Genomic DNA, 24,374 nt, shown 5'->3' with positions numbered 1-24,374 from the left:
CACGCCACTGCCCTTGACTCACCTCTTAATAGTTCGTTTAGTTAACGTCGCAGTAGTTTTCTTGAAGGGCCATCCCGCCGAGTAATGGATTCGAGTTGTGCATAATGCAACCATCTGCATACATTAGCGGGGCTCGGTGGACCGCCTTGACTCAATATCGCCGTGCCTACCTGCGCCGTTTACCGGAGGGAAGTCCGACGGAATGTGGTGCAAGAAAAGGGCAGACTGCAATATTCAACAAAAATTCTATTCAATTTATTCAACAACAAAAAATTAATATACACATAAACAATATTCAAGGCGTATATATTAAAAGTAAGCAAGAAGACTTAAAGGTGTAGAAGAATCCCGCTTCGGAAAACTCCTTCGGACACATGTAACACATCAATATCCAATGTGATATTGTTCAACATAGCGGTAGCTCTTCCTACAGGCATAACCATCGGCAGGTTGGTCCTGTGTATAGGAATGTGAAACAATCTATGTCGACGCTGTCTTAGGTAACTATCGGGAACATACAGACCAATGTTCCGGATAATTTCAGGATTATCGATCATACCGCGCAACAATCGATAATATTGTGCAGCGATACCTTGCACTTTACTGCCCTGCTATGTAAAGTAAAACATTTATTTAAACCAATAACGAAAATTACAATAAAACCTCGATATAACGACTAATTCGGGGTAGGAGGCGTGCGTTAAAGCCGAAAGTCCGCTATATAAAAACATTATTGTAGACCAAATACAGATTTAAATATTTTTTTGTACTGGGCTCCAGTAACACATCAAAGTTCAAGTAGCCCCGTTCTACGGTACTCAATTGAATGTTTTAGAATTGAGTACATAAACCCTGAGGATGACAAAGTTCTTGTCGAAACCAGTTGGATAAAGTATACCAATTAAAAGTGGCTAAAACAAAGTTGTTTTATTTTATAAAGTTTATAAAATGTGCCACAAAGTTTCTGCGAAAAACATTCAAGAAACAAAACATTATAAATCAATTTTTTCCTGTCCGCCTTGCGTCATTCTTCACTAAACAACTGTTTTCTGGCCGCCAACTTTTTTCATCCAACCTCCGCGATCTAAGTTTTTTTCTCTTGCTTTTTTTAAAATATATATTCGTGTATGTATAATTTTATCAAGGCCTCGAGGCATCGTAGCAAGGTGACGGCATGGTCAGGCATTATGTTCCTCTTATTTTATATTACATACCTCTAATATCTTCGGTTTTACGTCTATTGTTATAAATTGCTACGCGCATTTTATCTTGAGCACTTCCTGCGCAAAAATTATAATAACACACGTACAATCATGCCCAAGTACGACATTGAGCGGTGAATTATTACTGTTATTTCCACGCTTTTTTGTTTACAAAGCTTCACATTTTATATTACTTTTAATATTTTTGGTTTTACGTCTATTGTTGTAAAGTGCTATGCGCATTTTATCTCTGAGCACTTTCTGTGCAAAAATTATAATAACATACTTACATTCATGCCCAAGTACGACATTGAGCGGTGAAATGTTATTTCCACGCTTTTTTGTTTACAAAGCTTCACATTTTATATTACTTTTAATATTTTTGGTTTTACGTCTATTGTTGTAAAGTGCTATGCGCACTTTATCTCTGAGCACTTTCTGTGCAAAAATTATAATAACATACGTACAATCATGCCCAAGTACGACATTGAGCGGTGAATTGTTATTTCCACGCTTTTTTGTTTACAAAGATTCACATTTTATATTACTTTTAATATTTTTGGTTTTACGTCTATTGTTGTAAAGTGCTATGCGCACTTTATCTCTGAGCACTTTCTGTGCAAAAATTATAATAACATACTTATTATTTTTTTACATCTCATCAAAGATGAAGAAGAATATGGAAGTCTGGGCATTTACGGGGCTGACGACCGTCATAGGCTGGTTTAAGTGATCACATACTAATATAAGAGTTTCTGCTTAAAAAAAAGGCTTTACATCTCACCAATAGATGTCTCTAGTGAAGTTCTAGTGATTCAGGAACAAGGTTTCTAAATTGGTTCATATATACAGAACTTCCAAGAATTTGAGTAGTGTGGTTGTCAATAATGGGTAGAATTGGTGAATGTTACACGTGTGTAAAGTGATCACTTAAACCAGCCTACGACGGTCGTCAGCCCCGTAAATGCCCAGACTTCCATATTCTTCTTCATCTTTGATGAGATGTCAAAAAATAATGTGAAAATAACTCCTGCAATTGGAGATAATCCAGATTTTGTGAACGAGTATTTGGACACACTCAAAATGTTGTATATAACATACTTACATTCATGCCCAAGTACGACATTGACTGTTGAGTTGAGTTATTTCCACGCTTTTTGTGTGTTTTTTAGCCCCGTAAATGCCCAGACTTCCATATTCTTCTTCATCTTTGACGAGATGTCAAAAATAATATGTATCGGAAATCCTAAAGTCCTCCTCGCATTTAGTTTTCCGATTCCAATTTTCCTACCGTACGTAAACAACGAACGACATATCCGGCTGATCGATAATAATGTATTAGTCATTTGACCTTTTATTGAGTCGGTGTACCAGTTGCCCAATCGATATGTTCCATCTAATTTATTAAATCCACGGGGCTATTAAAAGCACACTACCTTTTTTGTTTTATTATTTAAGGCCCAGTGTTCGTTAAGTCGCAACTCAATTTTCTCTAAATCCGGGTAACATTTTACTTAATTGATTTTTGTTTATTAAAACACCGTTTAGGCATTAAATAAGTATGTTTTCCTTTGAAATAATTATATGGGTTTGAAAAGAAAAGAGTTGTTGAATGCTAAGGAGTTCAAAATATTATATATATATATATATATATATATATATATATATATATATATATATATATATATATATATATATATATATATATATATATATATATATATATATATATACATATTAAAAAAAATTAAACAATACCATTTCTTCAAAATGCAAAAACAACACTTTCTGCCCTGTAGCGGGTTAATATTAAGTTTTAAGTATGCCGCTTTTGCTGGGATATAGTACATTTTCTGGGCATTCCGAAAACATGAACAACTGAAAATTTACGATTTTTAATATTTGACGTTATTGAAAGAAGTGAGCGATATAACCAGGACTGTTCTATTTTTCTATGTACTCGTAACATGACGATTTATGAGTAACTTCAATAATATAATAAATAATTTTAAGAGAAAATAATTTAAAAAATGGCCAAATTATGAATTATAAAAAATTATAAAAAAATCGGCCAAAATTTTACATTTTAATTTTAACAGGATTTTATTTTTAACATATCGCTCACTCTTTTCAAGAACGTCATAAATCAAAAAACGTGGTTTTTCAGGAGAACGTTTTTAAAGTATAAAAATATAATACAATTTATTAAAAATAAATATCAAGCCACTTATTGAACTTTTTACTGTGCTACAGAACTTTTTAGGTTAAACCTGAAGGTTTTTTCTCCATTTAAAAAATAATTAGTTTATTTAAAAAAAAAATTAAACAATACCTTTTCTTCAAAATGCAAAAACAACACTTTCTGCCCTGTAGCGGGTAAATATTAAGTTTAAAATATGCCGCTTTTGCTGGGTTATAAGTACATTTTTTGGGCATTCCGAAAACATGCATAACTGAAAATTGACGATTTTTGATTTATGACGTTCTTGGAAGGAGTGAGCGATATGATTCTATAATTTGCTTCGGTATAATAATATTATCATAGGAATATTTTTCACCTACTATTTAGAAAAAGTAGGGGAGATACCCAGCTCGTAGCGTTGCGTGGTTAGAGGCAGGTAAGATAACACTTCGAACAAATAAACCTTTTTATTTTTAGATCAACTCGTCATTCATATGTGTGTACATCACTAAATAATTAAAACATATCATACCCACGAAGCACGAATGTTGAGTTTTGTCGAAAAATATCAACTACTTTTCATTATTTTATAAAATAAACAGCCTAAAAAATCTCTTAGAGCGTTTCGCTCACTCCTTTCAAGAACGTCATAAATCAAAAAACTTGATTTTTCAGGAGAACGTTTTTAAAGTTTAAAAATACAACACAATGTATTAAAAATTAATATCAAGCCACTTATTGAACTTTTTACTGTGCAGCAGATCTTTTCAGGTAAAACCTGAAGGATTATTCTCCATTTGAAAAATATTTAGTATATTTGAAAAAATAATTAAACAATACCTTTTCTTCAAAATGCAAAAACAACACTTTCTGCCCTGTAGTGGGTAAATATTAAGTTTAAATATGCCTCTTTTGCTGGGATATAGTACATTTTCTGGGCATTCCAAAAACATGCACAACTGAAAATTGATGATTTTTGATTTATGACGTTCTTGAAAGGAGTGATCGTTTGTGCACTACACGTAATTTTACTGTCCGGCAGTCCGGTTTTTTTTCAAATAAAAGCGACTACGACAGTTTAGCGTGATCGAGTGCACGCGCACCGTGATCGCGCACCGATCGAGCGCAGCGATCCGGAGAATGACGGACAAGTGCACAAGCCAATCGTCCGTTTTTTCATGCCAATCGGACTGCTGGACAGTAAAATTCCGATTTATATTATCCACTGACACTTCGTGATGGAATTGCATTTTTAATTTATTATTAGATCTAAACCAATATTTTTAGCTTTTCCACTTTTTTTATTTGACCAGCGACCGGGTTTCGTCGTTACCGACATCATCAGACTGGTCTGACATCACCAGTCTGATGATGTCGGTAACGACGAAACCCGGTCGCTGGTCAAATAAAAAAAGTGGAAAAGCTAAAAATATTGGTTTTAATCTAATAATAAAGTAAAATTCTGTGTAGTGCACAAGCGCTCTTAGGGCCCGGCACAGCCCGACTCTACAAAAGAAAATTTGTTTGAAAAAATATCTTTCAGTATTATATATCTTAAATTATTTTTCTTCTTCTAACCTTATCCTTCTTTCAAACTGAATATGACAAAATTTCTTTACACATACTTTAAAAAAAATGCATAACAGACACATTTACTATCTTTGTATTTTGTATACATCGAATTACAATCAATATTATAACTACATTTTAACATGACATAACTTTTAATAAATTATGTAATAAAAATAAATATTATGTTTGTTATATTTTTTGTAAAATAATTTAAAATTTTCGCCTTTTTAATTAGTTTTCATAAACAATTCTCATGATTATCTTAAAACTTTGAAAATAAATGTTTTGATATTAAATGTCGCACATGTTATATAAGATAATTTTTTATTTCTTTCTCTGGAAAAATTATGTGTTATTTATTCAAATGTTTTTAAGTGAATATTTTTATTAATAAAGTAAAACACATTATGAACATACTATTTTTTGACATCTCATCAAAGATGAAGAAGAATAAAGAGTCTGGGAATTTACAGGGCTGACGACCGTCATAGGCTGGTTTAAGTGATCACTTTACACACGTGTGAACAAGTTTTTGGACACACTCAAAATGTTGTTAACATTATGAACAATTTTTTCAATGTTGAGAATTAATCAAAAATATTAAAATAATAAAATAGCCTTCCTTCAATTTGGTTCCATTTAAAAAAAAGGTAATTATTATGACAGTTAACAAAATGAATGGCCGTCCTAATGGCTTGCTTCTTTTAGTAGTATCTGTTCAATCTAATTGATATCCGCTCCATAAAGCAGGAAATTATTGTACATAATTAATTTCCTGCCTACTATTCTTTCCCATATAGCAGTAATGTCCTTCACCCTGAGCTCCCTCACTTCCGTCGTCTGTATCCCATCAAACACATTTCAGACACCGCGGCGTAGTTGGGTAGATGTTTGATTGCGAATATGGCGTCGCGGGTTCGATTCAAGCCAGTTGCAAAATAAATTAAAGAAGAAAATATTTTCACATTATTTTTTGACATCTCATCAAAGATGAAGGAGAATATGGAAGTCTGGGAATTTACAGGGCTGACGATCGTCGTGCCCAGACTTCCATATTCTTCATCTTTGATGAGATGTCAAAAAATAATATGAAAATAACTCCTGTAATTGGAGATAATCAGGATTTTGTGAACAAGTATTTGGACACTCAAAATGTTGTAAAGAAAATATTTTCAATTGGTCTGGGTATTCGCGAAGTATTTTTTACATTTGCCTTCCCTATTCTTACTATCCTACCTGGAGACAAGCCTCTTAAAGTAGAGGCTTTGCGGGTTATTCCCTTTAAAAAAAAAAATCATAAATATATTCAGTTTTAGATTCAGGAATTTAAGCACAATATTTTGATAAATTCACAAATCCTAAAACCATTTGGCCAACTAATAAAATAAAAACAACTTTAAAACAGCCAAGGAAAAATAATTTAATGTTTGTGTTTAGATAATATTATACAATACAAATGTATTTTATGAAAAAATGGAGATGGATAGTTTACACAGCTGTATAATAATTACATAATAATGGAAAGGGTAGCGTTTGAGTCACTTTTACTACAATACTATGTGTACATACTTTGACTTGTATTGTTTCAATTTTTGTATAATAGTATAAATAAATAATTGTACGGGCGAAATAATGTATATCGCTCACTCCTTTCAAGAACGTCATAAATCAAAAATGGTAAATTTTCAGTTGTGCATGTTTTCGGAATGCCCAGAAAATGTACTATATCCCAGCAAAAGCGGCATATTATTAACATAATATTTACCCGCTACAGGGCAGAAAATGTTATTTTTGCATTTTGAAGAAAAGGTATTGTTTTTTTTATTTTTTAATATACCTAATATTTTTCAAATGGAGAAAAAATCTTCAGGTTTTACCTAAAAAGATCTGTTTCACAGTAAAAAGTTCAATAAGTGGCTTAGTATTTATTTTTAATACATTGTGTTATATTTTTAAACTGTAAAAACATTCTCCTGAAAAATCAAGTTTTTTGATTTATGACGTTCTTGAAAGGAGTGAGCGATATATCATTGGGATTTATTGTGTTTTTACTCTTTTTATCGCTGATACTGTAGAGCCAAATAATAGAAAAATTTAGTACATGAAAAGCTATCAAAATCTTTGAAAAGAAGGATTAATTTAGTATGAACTGAATATTTATTGAAACAAAAAATAAAGTTGATATGAAAAATTTAAGGTTTAGTTTTAAATCATTATTGACTGAGCTAATCTCCTTCAACACATTGTTGTCGGGCGGTTTTTTCATCAACCCCGACCTTAATTGGTATACTTATTAGTCGTACACCGATCACAAGTAACTGCAAACCCAATTCAGATCTATATTATGCTTTTTGGCGTCTTATCGCGCTTTACCAAAAGTAAGCAAATAGAACTTCAAAGCGTTTCCCGCAAACAATGTGTCAAGGTACATTGAAACAAGTCCCATGGTCTATACTGAAATATATATTATATATAAAACCATAACTCAAAATAAAATAACTTCTTCGAGTTTGATCAATATATTTACAAGTTTCAAGAATTTGAGTACATAGTGTGGTTGTCAATCATGGATAGAATTGGTGCATGTTACATGTGTAAAGTGATCACTGCAACCGTGTTACGTTGTGTCGTAAGCCCTGTAAATTTACAGATTTATGTATTCTACTTTATCTATGTTGAGATGTCAAAAATAATGTTTAAAAAAAAAGGAATTACCCACAAAGCCTCTACTTTTAAAGGCTTGTATGCAGGTAGGATAGTAAGGATAGGGAAGGTAAATGTGGAAAATACATCACAAACATCCAGATCAATTTAAAATTAATCTTTCTTGAATTCATTTTGCAATTGGCGGGAATCGAACCTGCGACGCCAGTTTCGCAGTTGAGTGTATGTCAAAAATAACTCCTGATTGGAGATAATCCAGATTTTTAAAAAGTATTTGGACACATTCAAAGTGTTGTAAATTAAATAACTTAATTTATCTCTTTCCCTTCTAAAGAAAAGTAAAAAAAGTTATGTTTTAGAAAAATCGGTCCACCTTGAGTAAATGTTTGTTCTCTTTGCAGTCGATATACAAATAACTTCATTTATTTCTTTCCCTTCTAAAAAAAAGAAAAAAAAAGTTATATTTTATAAAAATCATTCCATCCTGACTAAACGTTTGCTCTTTTTCCAGTCGATATACGCGGAGGCCCCGTTCTCGGACGACCCGGCGGCGCTGGAGGAGCTGGCGCGATGCGACTACTCGAGCCGGGTGAGCAGGCAGCAGGCGCAGGGGGGCACGGCGCCGCGCCGCGTGCGCGTCTACGCCGACGGCATCTACGACCTGTTCCACCAGGGCCACGCCCGCCAGCTCAAGCAGGCCAAGAACGTCTTCCCCAACGTCTACCTCATCGTCGGAGGTGAGAGGAACACTCATTTCTTATTATTTAATAGTTCTATTACTTTATCTCTTCTTTCCTGGCTACATCCCAACTTATCACCTTTGTAGACTGCTGGGGTCAGCTCTCCTCGTCCTCAAGTTGTAGGTCCTTCTGTCATGGACAACGTCACCTAGGCCATGTCTTCGAACCATGTTTTCTCTTTGCAGCATCCATGATTGTTTTGGTCTTCTCTAGATATCTTTCGAGGAAGATCCATTTGTATTGCCTGGTTTACAACATGGTCGGGTTCTCTGCGTCCTATATGCCCATACCATCTCAATTGTCTTTTCTCTACCTTCCTATTTACATCTGTTATACCCAGGCTTCCCCGAATGCATGAACTCTTTATTTGGTCTCTAAGAACACTCCCGCTGACCATCTAAGCATTCGCATTGCAGCGGATTCTAGTTGTCTAGAGTTGACTATTACTTTATATATTAGATATTTAAATCAATCTTTTACATATTTTTTTACAAAAATGTTAGTACAAAATCACTCACCGAGATTTTTTGTCTACCGGTTTCGAGACATACCCATCTCTTTGTCAGGAAAATCACTACAACAGCATGCAAACAATACTACATGTCACTACCATAGCATTATTCACATACTACTTATAACTACATGTAAAATGTTGATCACATGTGATTTTGGTCGACCCGAGGACCAACATGCACTCGTGGTTGCAGAACAAACATGCACTAAGGGCCGAGGTATGATATGCACTAGGGATGTTAGTCAAAGTATGTCAGTTTATATAAGTTGAAAGGGGTGGGCGGGGCTTGGTTATTGACAACTCTTGCTAAATCGAAGTTGAATCAAATAGTGGACTATAAGTAAAATTAATTTGGTTATTCATTAAAGGAATACTATTTTTAAGTGCCTTCCGAATGTAAAAAATCTCCATGTTACACATGTACATCACTTCAAACCCTTATCCGCACCCGATGGTGCATAGGGCACTGCATCATATAAACACAGCGTTATCTTGATCCTTAACACATGCAGGAAAGGTGATCAGCCCTCCGCTTCAGGTACCAGTCCAGGGTTATATTGAATTAATATTAGAGTGAAAAATCACTTATTTCCCACCCCCCCTGGGAATAGAATCCGGGATCTCCAGAACAGTATCCGAGCGTACTGACCATTACACTACGGAGGTAGACTACCTAAGACCACATGAATATATTACTTTCTAACTAACTAACTCACCATCACGTCGCTTCTCCACAGTGGTAGGCAGAGAGAATAGATCGCCACACCAATCTGTTTTTGCACACAACCTTTGCCTCTTCCATATTCATAAATCTTTAATTCAATTAAATTTATTTACAATTAACATGAACATTACAAACTTAAAATTTAAAGCGTATACATTAAAATACATTAACATCAAAAATATGCAAGAATATTATTGCTAAAGGTGTAGAAGAATCCCGCTTCGGAAAACTCCTTCAGACACATGGAACAGATCAATATCCAATGAAATATTGTTCAACATACCGGTAGCTCATCCTACAGGCATAACCATCAGCATCGGCATAATCTTCTCGTACATACATACCGAGTATTCTTACTCCTGAACTATCCACTTTTAAGTATTTGAAATACTTGATCATGCCAAGTTTTCACTGTTCAAGCTTTATATTTCCTACCCTTGCATATATTTGAGCTTTTGTGAAATGACAGTACAAATATCTACTTTTATCGCGTTTCAGATAAGATTACATTACTCAAATTTATTATTCCACACTGTATATCACCCATTTGACCTCTATTGCCGGGTAAGTTTACGATATTCAGTATCAATTATTTATTATCAATGTGTTTTCACTGTCAGGTCACATTAAATGGTGTTGAGTTTATTCGTCCAATATCTTTTTTGGTTATGCCATCCTGATATAGTGTGATAATTCTCAGTCATTGTTATTAATTAAAATAAAACGAAAATAGATATGTTACATAAGAACAGTTCAAATGATTAATGGATGACGTAAATATGTATCTTTGCAATTGTTTTTCTAATACGTTTTGGTTATCCATCACCTTCGAAGCGGTAGTTAGCGCATTGGACTATCAGAAGTCCAAGCATGAGTAGTATTTTCATTAATTGATTCGGCAGTCACTTTGTGGTAAAATCTATCCATTTTTAACCGTTATAGTGCTGACGAGCGCAATCGCGCTCGTGTCTATACAAGTCAAAAGTGCAATGAAATCAGTTGCTGTTTAGTGCGCGGTGAGGAAGGTCGCTTGCATGCATTATAATTTTGTTTACTTTCTATGTATTACATAAGGTTAAAATTATTATATTTATTACTAAATACAATATAAAAAGTACCAGAAAAAAAAACATACAAGGTCGGAATACAAAAATAGTAAAAGTGATCATTTTTCTTAAAAATCTTATCGCCCACATCTTAATGAGAGCGATACAGCTAAAAAAGAAAGGAGATTACAAATCTATAAAAAATAAACCATCAATGGTACATATCTATAATCAGTTTATAGGTGGAGTAGATGGGAGTGACAAAATGCTATACACCAATTTGGATGAACGAAGAATACTCCAATTTTGGAAAAAGGTTGTGTTCAATGTATATGTTCACAATATATATTTCCATAATTTTCTTTTCACTTTATTATCCATATACGAGCTTTTTAAAAGAAAACACTGAAAGAATTTTTAAAATTGGGTAGTTTTTGAAAGAGATATATTTTTTTCGAGATAAGGGTATAAATGACATAAAAAAAAATTCTCTGGCATTTTTAATTATATATTTAAAAAAAAACAATGTCGCTAAAATGGTTAATTTAAGTTTTACTTAGTAAATACCACTATTTGGTAAAATCTATTGTGACATGTGTTTTTCGATGCATTCCGCAGCATTTTCAAACACGGTATTTGAAGCTAATTCTAAATTTTATAGTTGGGTACTTGGGACGTTGAAGGTTGAAGAGGAGGTAGGAGCTGTTTCTTATATTTATAAATTTTTTATTTCGTATCAGTTCCTATTGATTTGAAATAAATGTATGTTCCCACATAGACAATAGGGGGGATGCTTTAGTCAATACACAATATGGCTCCAGAGTATCTAAAAGAACTGTGAATTCCAGAGGAATTGGTTGATAGACGTCTCACGCTTTGATCGGCTACAACAACTGCTATGGGCAAAGTGAACTTAACAGGTTGAAACCAGCGCACTAAATTTGCCAAGCATGCCTTTGCTGTTGCGGGATCGATGACGTGGAATGCTCTTCCACCAGTAGTGAGAAATAGTGCGAGTGAGATGATCTTTAGAAGAAAACGAAAAACGCATTTGTTTGTTAAATCGTTTCCAGTATCTTCTTTTCCCCAATTCATTTACCGTGAATCGTCCTTGAGGTAGTATTTTACGATAATTGCGCTATATAAATTATTCATATTTATATTAACTAACTCACCATCACGCTGCTTCTCCGCAGGGGTAGGCAGAGAAAATCGAATGCCACACCACTCTGTCTTTGCAAACATTCTTCGCCTCTTCTACATTCATGTATCTCCTCATACATACCCGATGATTATTATGACTCCTGACCCGGCCGCTTTCAAGTATTTGACATACCTGATTGTGCCAAGTTTTCCTCGGTCTTTCTCTGCTTCTTTTTCCAACTACATTCGCCTCATAAATTTGTTTCACCGTTCTTTCTTCACTCGTTGTGGAACGTATGTTCCACATGTACAAACCATCTCAACACACCTTTCTTAATTTTATTGATAATGCTTATTCAGCTTTACATTTTTTCCTTATTTCATCATTCAAACATCGTTTTGCCACACATTCGTCTGAGGGATCGCATTTTGACTGCATTCAGTCTGCTTTCATCCTTCTTTTGCCAACTCCATGCTTCGCTTCCATACATAAGGGTTGGAACCAGAACTCCGTTGTGTACTGCCAGTTTAGCCTTCGCTGATAGATTTTTATTTTCTAAAACTGATTTTTATTATGTTATTCCGAAAAGTTGATGCTGAATCAATAAATAATACAATGTGTTATTGTTGCAGTTTGCAGTGATGCCCTCACGCACAGTAAGAAAGGGAGAACAGTGATGACCGACGATGAGAGGTACGATGCTGTCAGACATTGCAGATATGTTGATGAGGTTAGTTTAGTAATTTATAAATTTAATCAATAAAGTCTATTTAAATAAAGTTTATTTTTACGACACTATCCGCAACGCTGTGGAGGGTATTTCTGGAATACTTATTTTTTTGATCTGATATTTTCACATTTCGCTCACTCCTTTCAACAACGTCAAATATCAGCGCCCTTGAGGTAGTATTTTACAAAAATGGCGCTTTACAAATTATCCAAATTATTATTATTATCAATAATCCTCAATTTTCAGTTGTGCATGTTTTCAGAATGCCCAGAAAATTTATTATATCCCAGCAAAAGCGGCATTTTTTAAACTTAATATTTACCTGCTACAGGGCAGAAAGTGTTGTTTTTGCATTTTGAAGAAAAGGTGTTTAATAATTTTTTTTAATTTCTACATTTTTCAAATGGAGAAAAAACATTCAGGTTTTACATAAAAAGATCTTTGCACAGTAAAAAGTTAAAAAAGTGGCTTGATATTTATTTTTAATACATTTCATTTTATTCTTAAACTCTAAAAACGATCACCTGAAAAATCAAGTTTTTTGATATATGACGTTGTTGAAAGGAGTGAGCGATATGTTGACAATTTGTTTTAGTGTAGGAAGGGAAAATAACATGTGCTAAATGCATCAACCCATTGTGTACTTAAAAATACGATGTTTGCATTCCATCTGCTCTGCTGATTGTCAGTTCTTTGTACAGGACTGTGTGTAAACATAAGTACTAAGCTTATTTGATGTTCACATTTAATTGCCATTTGTCTTTTGCTAAATGAATGCACACAAGTCATTATCGGAACCTGTAACACTTTTTTTTATATATTTTTTTATTACATAAATTGTTTACATTTTTTTAAAGAACAATTATAACCATATTTAAAATATTTTTTTGCAGAGCCACCAAGCCACCTAGTGTATCTTGTCGGTGGAGTTCTTTTTACATACATTTTTTATTGTATTTATCCATTTTAACCTTATATATATACAAAAAAGAGAGAAATAAATATTTAAAAATATAAACCATTTTACAATTTTCATAGAATTAACTCTTGATTATTTACCCATTCCTTTATTTTGCCTTTGTTCCATATTTTATTTTAATCTCTTACCTCCGTCGGCAACAAATTTAAAATGTTTGGAACGATATATTGAAGTGTTCAACTCCCATATTTACTGTTAATTCTTGGGACTATCAAACCTTCGTCGTGTATAAATCGTGTTTCATGGTTGTGTACTAGAAGATTTTCATATTTTTGTATAGTTTTGATGTTCAACGATGATACTCATCCACTATATTCCACGCACCAGAAGTAACTTTAAATGTTTATATTTCAAGTTTAGATTGTCCCTTTGATTGTATATTGGCTACAATTTTTTTGATTATGGTATGTTGCAGATTTTGAACCATTTTTAAATTTATTTTTGTTGAATGTCCAAAAGACTTCTTTATCTTAATATCATTATAACAGATTAGTCCGACAATACAGCATTACCTTCTTCTGTTATGTCATGTCAGGTCCCCCTGATATCAACTATCACTTGAGAGTAATTGTCCTTGTCTTGGGCAGCTCTAAACAGTGCTTTGATGGTCCTGATCCCCGTCCAATCTCGTATATTCTGTAGCCAGGAGATCTGCCTTCTGCCCACACCTCGTCGACCCTCTATTCTGCCTTTTATGATTAGATGCAATAGCTCGTACTTGTCTCCTCTCAGCACATGCCCCAGATAGGACACCTTCTGGACCTTGATATCAGTCAGCAACTGTCTCCCTGCTCTTGTTCTTTGGAGCGCAGTTTCGTTGCTGACCATATCGGTACATGGAATGCGTAGCATTCTACGATAAACGCATTATCTCTCGGGAGAAATATCGAATATTATTACAGATTGGTCTGAAAATATGGCATTGGAAAAATATAGCTAACTAACGAACTAACCATCACGCTTCCCCGTAGGGATAGGCAGAGAGAATAGAACGCCATACCACCCTATCTTTGCAAACATTCTTCGCATCTTTCACATTTATGTCCTCATTCATACCTGCCGATTATTTCGATTCCTAACCTAACAGCTTTCAAGTATTTGACATACCCAATCGTATGGAGTTACATGATAATTTATATATATAAAAATAAAGCACTTGTATAAGATCACTTTTAGAGTTTATTCCTGTAAACATGAGTAGTTTTAAGAACTACAGATGTTCTCATCAACAGGTGAAAATATAAACAGAAAAAACTCAATAGTGGTCTTGTAGAAGTGTGTTATTTTTATATTTAAATTATCAGAAAAACCAGTAAAATGATTCCTCAACATTTACTAACAGTGATACTGAAATTTTTTTAGGCAACTTTTTTTTTCACTTACATATGAAATTATTTTTTGACATCTCATCAAAGATGAAGAAGAATGTGGAAGTCTGGGCATTTACGGGGCTGACGACCGTCATAGGCTGGTTTAAGTGATCACTTTCGCACGTGTAAAATTTACCAATTCTACCCATTATTGACAACCACACTACTCAAATTCTTGGAAGTTCTATATATACGAACCAATTTAGAAACCTTGTTCTTGAATCACTAGAACTTCACTAGAGACATCTATTGGTGAGATGAAAAGAAGGTTTTTATTGAGCAGAAACTCTTATATCAGTATGTGAGGTCCTGGATTATAATCACATACAAGAGAAACGTCAGAAAATATCTTTTTTTATTATTGAAGCTTATATAATAATTTTACCAGATAATTTATTTACAACATTTGAGTGTGTCCAAATACTTGTTCACATAATCTGGATTATCTCCAATTACAGGAGTTATTATCATATTATTTGATGAGATGTCAAAAAATAATGTGAAAATAACTCCTGTAATTGGAGATAATCCTGATTTTGTGAACAAGTATTTTGACACACTCAAAATGTTGTACATATTAAATTATTACATAGCCACTTTTTCAATCTCATATTAGGAACAGTTGAATGTTGGTATGAAGGGGGTGTCATCAGCCGCATGGTAATCTGCCTCCATTGTTTGCCTATTTCAGGCGAGGTGTCAAGTGTCTATGACTGTACTATGTCAACACCACCAGTGTTTTGCACTACATACCGTTCTGTCGACATATTTTTCAGGAGAATTACACCATCACGTTTTCTCGAGTGCCTCTGAATTTGTAACAATTTCGTTATCTACATTGTTGAAAATCACCTTTCCATTGCAAAATATGTATAATGTTAATAAATAAAACTGTTTTATGTATGTATGCCTCCGTAGTGTAATGGTCAGCACGCTCGGCTACCGTTCTAGAGGTCCTGGGTTCGATTCCCAGAGGGGTTCAAATAAATATAAGTAATTTTTTCACTGTTATATTTATTAAATATTACCCTGGACTGGTACCTGAAGCGGAGGGCTGATCACTTTTCCTTCATATGTTTACGATCAAGATAACACTGCGTTTATATGATGCAGTGCCCTATGCACCATTGGGGTGCGGATAAGGGTTTGAATGAAAAAAAAATGTTTTATGCATGCCATTTTTTTAAACAATTTTTGAAATAAAGAAAATTATTTGTGTTATTATTATTTTCGAAAATACTTCTATTTCATACCTTTTCTGGTGAGCCTAAGCGGCTTATTATTAGAAATAGCTATCAAATTGTGGTAGAGTGGGTTCGAACCGAGAAACTCAGACTCAAGAGTCCGCAACACTAACCACGGGATCACAACATGAAACTTTATTTATTTATAATCGCTTGTAATAATATAACAGCTTGCAAATAGTATAAGGTTATGTTTATAAATATAAATATTGTCAGCTTAATTTGCAACTTGTTTAATTCCGTATGGAATTCCGTGGAAGGTTGTTAAAACACATTAATTCAACCATAAAATGCAATTCATCAAATCAAGAAATACACTATTGTGTTCCTATATGCATATAAAATAAAAAAAAATTTAAAGCCCTGATGGAGTTAGGTACTGTACACTTTTCTAGTATTCAATTTTGCAGAGGAAAATGGACATATTGAATGCTTTTGATGAACCATTTCATACTCCCGTTTTTTTTTTTTGTAAAAATAGAATAAAAATATAAGCCTATTTTATTTTTTATTCAAAGAATTTATATGAATTAAAAGTTATCCAGTTCATAAAAACAGAAGCAATAAAAATTTAAAAAAATTAGTCTCACTAAAATAATAATGAAAAAACATTTGAATTTTATCTTAATAAGTTAAAACAGAAGAAACGATTTGCGTATATCTCTACGAGCATCAACTCAGTTCGGTTGTTTATCTTTTGTAACGCAAACAAGTCTAAACGCATGAGCAGTGCTCGGGTTGCCGCAATACGTCACACATGTGCTGTCCTCGAATACTGCTCTTTCAAAAGTATTAAGTGGTTAAGACGTTGTACCGTCATGTGAGTTATATTTCGCTCACGCTGTGTTTGGCCAAGAGGTTGCATGAGTTAAATATAACTCATTTTACGTTATGTGAATTGGATATGCTTCTAGTTTGCCATGTAATATAAATGTATGTACTTTCTGTGTGGCCCCCTGGACAAATTACCGAAGTTGGCCCAGATTTTTCTCTGGAAACTAATACTTGGCATTGCATTGAAATGAAGACAGTATGCAGTGTGTTTACAGTTGTGGTCCCAAGGATTGTTTTTTTTTCTAAGCTGCCAGTCAATGTGTTAACAAACGACATTGCAATGGTAGTAAGAAATGTGTACAAATAATTCTATACTTTTTTTTCATGACCATTTTTATAAAATATTTTTTTTGTTTTAAGGTGGTAAGAGATGCTCCCTGGGAGCTGACGGATGACTTCATAGAGGCCCACAAACTGGACTTCGTGGCTCACGATGATGAGCCCTACCTGACGGAAGATGGTCGCGATGCGTACGCAAGTTTGAAGGCCAAAGGGATGTTTGTGGCCACACAGAGAACTGAAGGTTTGTGCCGTTTCCAAGATTAATACTACTTCTTCATGAGCCCTCTGTCCTCCACTGCTGGGTATCTTAGGCATCTCGTATCTTTCCATTTCCTTCGATTTCCATTTCCTTCGGTCGGTTGCTGCTTGGAGCCAGTTTCTACCCCCCACACCGACTATGTCATCAGACCATCTCTTTGGGTCTTCCAACGCCTCTTTTGTTCTCTCAAGGTCTCCATCGTAAAGTTTTTGGGGTTCTTGTGGGTTCCTGTCTTGCAATATGTCCTGCCCATTGCCATTTGAGTTTTCCCACGCGATCCATGATATCCTATACTTTGGTTTTTTTCCTGGTATCTTCATTTTTTATTTTATCCATCAGGCTTAAACGAAGCATGGATCTTTCCATGGATTGCTGTGTACACTTATAGCCACATTAAATTGTTTCACATTTCACGTGGCCTATTATAAAGTCCATGCAGAGATGGTGCTTTTTAGTAAAACTATATTTTATGCGAATGGTGTTACGGTGTTGGCTTGTAATCGATCTGAATACTACTCCGATTCATGATATTCTGATACATTTAGCACCATGTTTGTGAGTTGGTTACCGGAATGGTATCTCAGTGCTCGACAATAGATATTTGTAGATTGTTAAATTTCCTTTGAAATAATAAGCATCATCGATAAAATTGACACACTAAGGACGGGAAAGGTATTTCTACCTGTTTGGTCGGTTGATGCTCCCTTGAGCATGAAGGGACGCTAAGGGTATTTTTACTTTCTGCGCTGGTCTCATTTCAGTTAGAAAAGAAGGAATTATTAAATGTTTTTGCATGAATATTTTGTACCAATCTCTTTGTTAAGGTCTTAACTATATGTACAAAATTATCGAATCTCGTTGCCAGGGCTCCACAGGTGCCGAAATGTGTTAAAAGCCTACAAGACACTATTACTGCGCTTTAGTACCTATTATAGATATTATTATAGATGTTTTTTACTTGTCCCTCACTCCTTTCAACAACGTCATATATCAAAAAACTTGATTTTTCAGGAGATCGTTTTTAAAGTTTAAAAATATAATAAAATGTATTAAAAGTAAATATCAAGCTACCTATTGAACTTTTTACTGTGCAACAGATCTATTTAGGTAAAACCTGAATGTTTTTCTCCATTTGAAAAATATTTAGTATATTTAAAAAAATAATCAAACACTACCTTTTCTTCAAAATGCAAAAAAAACACTTTCTGCCCTGTAGCGGGTAAATTTAAAGCTAAAAATATGCTGTTTTTGCTGGGATATAGTACATTTTATGGACATTCCGAAAACATGCACAACCGAAAAATGACGATTTTTGATATATGACGTTGAAAGGAGTGAGCGATGTGTGTTAAGAAAGGGGTGTTGAGATGGTTTAGACATGTAGAAGAAATGAGTGAGGAAAGAATGGTAAAACAAATCAGTTTATTTAGTTTGTTAATATTGTTGGTATGACTTTGTCTGTGCATCAGTGTATGATTATGTCACGCAGGAGTTTCGACGTCGGACATAGTGGCGCGCATCGTGCGGGACTACGACATCTACGTGCGGCGCAACCTGGCGCGCGGCTACTCGGCCAAGGAGCTCAACGTGTCCTTCCTGTCGGAGAAGAAGTTCCGGCTGCAGAACAAGATGGACGAGCTCAAGGACAAGGGCAAGAAGGTGATGACCAACATCGGCGAGAAGCGCGGCGACGTCATCGTCAAGTGGGAGGAGAAGTCGCGCGACTTCATCGAGGCCTTCCTGCTCATGTTCGGCCGGGAGGGTCGCCTGGTGAGTCGCACTCTTTCCTTTCTACCTTTACAACTTCCCAACCCATCGCATATAATTAAAAAAAGATATGTACACAATTTTTTTTTTTACAATATACATATTTTAATAATACAAAATAGTTGGAAAATATACAATACATTTCAAATATGCATAACGTTTTTACCTCTCTCATAAAGTAGATACTTGTGTTTAGAGAGGGAGATCGTTTTATAATTTATTTTTTTATCAACAAAGTAAATTAAACAATTCATTCAAACCCTTATCCGCACCCCAATGGTGCATAGGGCACTGCGTCATATAAACGCAGTGTTATCTTGATCTTTTACACATGAAGGAAAGGTGATCAGCCCACCGCTTCAGTTACCAGACCAGGGTAATATTGAATAAATATTACAGTGATAAAAATCACTTAAATTTATTTGACCCCCCCTGGGAATCGAACCCGGGACCTCCAGAACGGTAGCCGAGCGTGCTGACCATTACACTACAGAGGCGGACATTAACCCACTAACCTATCGCATATAATTTAAAAAAAAATTGTACACAAGTACAGTGGAACCTCTCATAACGATACATTCGCATAACCAGCAAAAAAATCTGAAAAAGTTTTACTTAACGAGTGTTTCACTTAACGCGTAAGATGCTGGAATGAATTATGCTCGTTATAAGAGGTTCCGGTGTACACTATTTGAATGTATAACAAAAATTGGAAACAGATGTAAACTATGTTACTAATAAATAAAAAAATAAAATAAATTGACGGTTGTTGTTGAATTGTTGCAGTCCAATATTTGGAACGAGTCCAAGGGGCGCCTCATGCAGGCGCTCAGCCCTCCCGGCAGCCCGGGGGGCAGCGAGGACGGCGACCGGGGGGGCTCCCCCCCGCCGCGCAAGAGCCGCCGCCTCGACCGCAGTCCCGCAGGTAACTCACTAAATGAATATCTACAGTAGCGAGCACACAAATCTTTACAGACTGAAAATGTATTTTTTTTTTTTTAGCAAAAGAGAAATATTTGTGATGGTTTCTCAGTGTGGAACGAATGAGCAAGTAAGAAAGAATGGTAAAACAAATTAATGAGGCGAATGTAGTCGGAAAAAGGACTAGAGGAAGTCCGAGGCAAAAACTAGGCACGATCGATCAGGTATCTCAAATACTTGGAAGCGGTCAGGTTAGGAGTTGGAATAATCGGCGGGTATATATGAGGGATGCATGAATTTGGAAATGGCGAAGGAAGTTTGCAAAGACAGAGTAGTGTGGCATTCCCCTTTCTCTGTCTATCCCTGCGGTGAAGCGGCATGATGGACACTAAGTTAGATAGTCAACGTAGTAATGAAATTTAAAATAGTGATTTGGTTACAAAGTTTAATGTTATTTCAGGAAACCAGTCGCCGGGAGCGAGTTCCTCGAGCAGTATGGATCGCCGGTGGCGCCGCGGCTCAGCTAGCGCTGCTCCGCGGACCCGCTGCCTCACGGACGACATCTCGGACGACAACAGCGATGACGAGCTCCCCCTCCCCACCCCGACCCGCTCCTCGCGGCGGAACAAGTAATCGCCGAGTGACAGTTGCTTGTCTGTGACATTACCACGTACAACTGCATTCTCATAGTTACTTAATAACATTACCAAACTGCATTCTCACAGTTGCTTGTCTATAACATTACCACTTTATACTGCGTTCTGACAGTTACTTGTCTATGACATTACCACGTACAACTGCATTCTGACAGTTACTTGTCTGTGAAATTACCACGTACAACTGCATTCTGACAGTTACTTGTCTGTGACATTACCACGTACAACAACGTTCTGAGTGAAGAGACGGTTTGTAATATTTATGTGTTGACTTATGCAGTAATACCTTGTTTTACCTTTCCAGGAGTACAATAATTGATGTCCGACTTTCTCTGGGGAGTGGGTTCTTTTTACATTAAATATGTATTTTTTTTAAATAAAATGTTTGTATTATGAAGATGGAAATTATGTAAAAATAATTTAAATGAAAAATAAAGCTCACCATCTCTAGGTTTTATTTTATGTCAAAGTTAAATACAAATCTTAGTCATACAGGATAAAGTGACCAAGTGCATTTCTTACAAAAACATGATCATTGACTATTTGATATCTTACTAGCTTAATAGCTTACTAGCTTGCCCCGAAATAAATCCCAAAGGATTTTAAACTTGGAAGTATAATATATTGACTTGTTAAAAATTACTAACTGCATTGATGTGTATTTTGTTGCAAAGCAAATGTTGCGAATGGCCCTCCTGAACATTTTACATTTTGTTAGTTGGTCACTTTCTCCTATACGACTACGAAATATCCACAGATGTCATTACTATACAAATTGCATCATACCAATTGACAGATAGACTTCGACATTCATTAATATCAATACACCTTTGAGGAAAATTTGCACCGATGTTCATTTACGTCCATACTCCCAGAAAGGTTAATGGTGAATGCCTTGATGCTCCTGTGTTGGCCCAACCGGCCTATAACAATAACATCATATGTATGAAGGTATTACTGCATACGATTTTATTTTCTTCCTTGTTCAAATATCTCGAATCTAAAGTATCGTGAAGGCAATAAGGTTTCCTATAAATATATATAAAGTAGTTTTTCGTATCACATTGAGATGAAAAAAGAATCCAATAAAGTTGAATTTTAAACTTAACTTGATCATGCCAAAGAAAAGAATGTCCCTTGTATTTTTTTATTATTTGAGAGCTAAAGTTCCAAAAAAATGCAGTACGTATCGAAGTATTTTTTCATATTTTTATAAAAATCAAATGAAAATAACCTTCATGTTGTTTCTTTTAAATTCATGTTTTTTTTTGTAAATATTCTGTCCAACATTTAAGGTACAATATTAATATACCTCATTACCTAGTAAAATTACACTTTAATTGTAATAAAGAAGCCATAAACTTCAACTGATTTTCACCTTTGATTTTAAATAAAAAAAAAAAAAAGTAGATTATTGTCTGTCTTTTGACGGCATTGATGTGACTAAATTGTCAGCTATAAAATTTTACGTTGTGGATAGATACTGTCATCTTATAATGTATAGAGTGCTGGATTTTATGTAGTAATAGTAATATTTTGAACAATTTTTCCATTGTTTAAAGATAAAAATAAAAACTATTGTTTATTAATTGGCACTTGCTTTGTAGAACTCCACAATCTATTATTGTGAGTGAACAATCAAATTTATAAAGCTACTGATAAAGCTAGATTCTGTTATTACAATACCTATGTCAGTAAGAGGATTCGCGTCACAACTGTCACAAAAAAAATCAATTCAGTAGATTCATGAATCATGAATCTACTGTAGATTCATGATTTATATAATATAAATAAATGCTGATCTCAGCGTACTTTTTTTAATGTTAGTATAATGTTGAAAATGGCTTAAATGCAGGCAGATAAATTCATAAAAACCATTGTTTTAATTTAAATCACAGTAAAAAAAATCCTTTTTAACCCTTCCCTTACGGTGCTAAAAACTTCCGCGCATTCCGGTGATATGTATTTTGTACACCATATGAAAATGTGGTTTAAAAACGGGAAAAATGTGAATATTCCTAAATGTTGCTTTTATTGACCATAGTTGAAGTTGAAATGTAACAATTTTGTAATGTTAGCTCTGGTATTATCTGAAAATGAGAAAAAAAATACATCGCAAATAACCGCGACCGTTGGCGTAACCACACAACCGTCGCGCAAGACAATCTGCCTGCTACTGGCGTAGTAAACACGTAACGACTTGCGTGTATACTTACAAAGCACACCACACGCGCATACACAGAAATGTTTGCGTATTGGTGATTCTATTCCTGATTTTTTCACAAATTATTTATTTCTGTCGCTGAAAATGAATAACTTTTTATAATAATACTCTCAGGTAATACATAATTATTTTACGGAGGAATAAAAAAATTCTGGGCCTGTATCTATATATTTTATATTGATATTCTCATTTGAAAAGTCAAGTTGTAGTAAATACATATCACCGAGAAGGGAAGGTTAATGAGGTAATAATAAATAATTGAGCGTTGTGTCATTTTGGCAGTGGGAGTTGTTATATCGGAAAACATAATAATATAAATGCAAGCAAGAGAGAGATTGATAATGACTTTGGATTATATCCTAAATATGGTGTGTGTTGAATGTTACGCAATATAAATTGGTAAAATAATGGATTCTGTAATGCATAATTTGGATTATTGTGATTACGGATGATAAAAAAAATATTTGCGAAGAATAAGAACGTTATTTTTTATTGTACATTTGAGTAAAATAAAAATATATATTGATAATTCAAATATATTTTTTACAAGACGATTATTGCTTAATAGCTTTTGTAGAATTGTTGAACCAAGGAAGAAAACAACAATGATATTGTATCAATGCATTAATAATTATTATGAAAACTGAGTGCATGAGGCCAATGTGACAATGTGTCGAATGAATGAGATGTAAATCATAGACGTAGAATTGAAGAAATTGATAACAAAAATAACATAATTCAAACATTAGCATCAGAAATTCTAGCGACTGCCTGGAGATCAAATACCTAACCTCAAAATATAAGAATAAATTTCCATAGAAATCGTTACAATATAGAAGAGGAATATCAAATATTTTTGTACAATTCTATTCTATATTGTGAACGTTTCTATGGATTTTACCAATTTCCATAGTGTTTAAGGTTGGGTTAGACATTTAATCTCGAAAGAATGACATGTCATTAGATTAGTGATTTTTGAGATTGTTATGTTTGTTACCAAGACCTTCTAGATTACACTTGACTTAGAATATTTCCGGGTGCTTATTTATTACAAATTTGTATATAAGCCTTAATTTTACGATATCCGCATGTTTTGCTTAGTAATAAAATTAAAATTTTAGGCATCATGTATTTTAATATGTATTGTAAAACCCTGTAATGATAATGTTTAATTTGCATTTGAAATTTTTACAATATGAAATGAATGCTCCTCCAATACATAAATGCAATAAAGCATAAAATACAGGCGTCCCCGAATTTTGTACATAATCGGTTCCTGAAATGTGTGAGAGTCGAAATAAAGTAGAGTGATGTAAAAAG

General features: G+C 34.3%; 1 protein-coding gene across 4 annotated transcripts in view; it reads left to right on the top strand.

The window, feature by feature from the left end:
- LOC148307564 (choline-phosphate cytidylyltransferase A-like) overlaps nt 1-22,939 on the top strand; it is a 69,220-nt gene extending 46,281 nt beyond the window's left edge. For all 4 annotated transcript variants that reach the window (XM_088263211.1, XM_088263210.1, XM_088263212.1 and 1 more), the window contains 6 exons: nt 8,132-8,357; nt 12,421-12,518; nt 17,306-17,468; nt 18,976-19,256; nt 20,040-20,178; nt 20,635-22,939. In XM_088263211.1, the coding sequence (XP_088119337.1) occupies nt 8,132-8,357; nt 12,421-12,518; nt 17,306-17,468; nt 18,976-19,256; nt 20,040-20,178; nt 20,635-20,807 (1,080 nt within the window). In that variant the 3' untranslated portion in view covers nt 20,808-22,939. The remainder of the gene's footprint in view (nt 1-8,131; nt 8,358-12,420; nt 12,519-17,305; nt 17,469-18,975; nt 19,257-20,039; nt 20,179-20,634) is intronic.
- The last annotated feature ends 1,435 nt before the right edge of the window (nt 22,940-24,374 follow it).

Source organism: Brachycentrus maculatus, unplaced genomic scaffold (genome assembly GCF_059751285.1).
Source record: "Brachycentrus maculatus isolate JH-2025_06_01 unplaced genomic scaffold, ASM5975128v1 h1tg000196l, whole genome shotgun sequence".
Classification (NCBI taxonomy): domain Eukaryota; kingdom Metazoa; phylum Arthropoda; class Insecta; order Trichoptera; family Brachycentridae; genus Brachycentrus; species Brachycentrus maculatus.
This window is presented reverse-complemented; position numbering and strand designations above follow the sequence as displayed.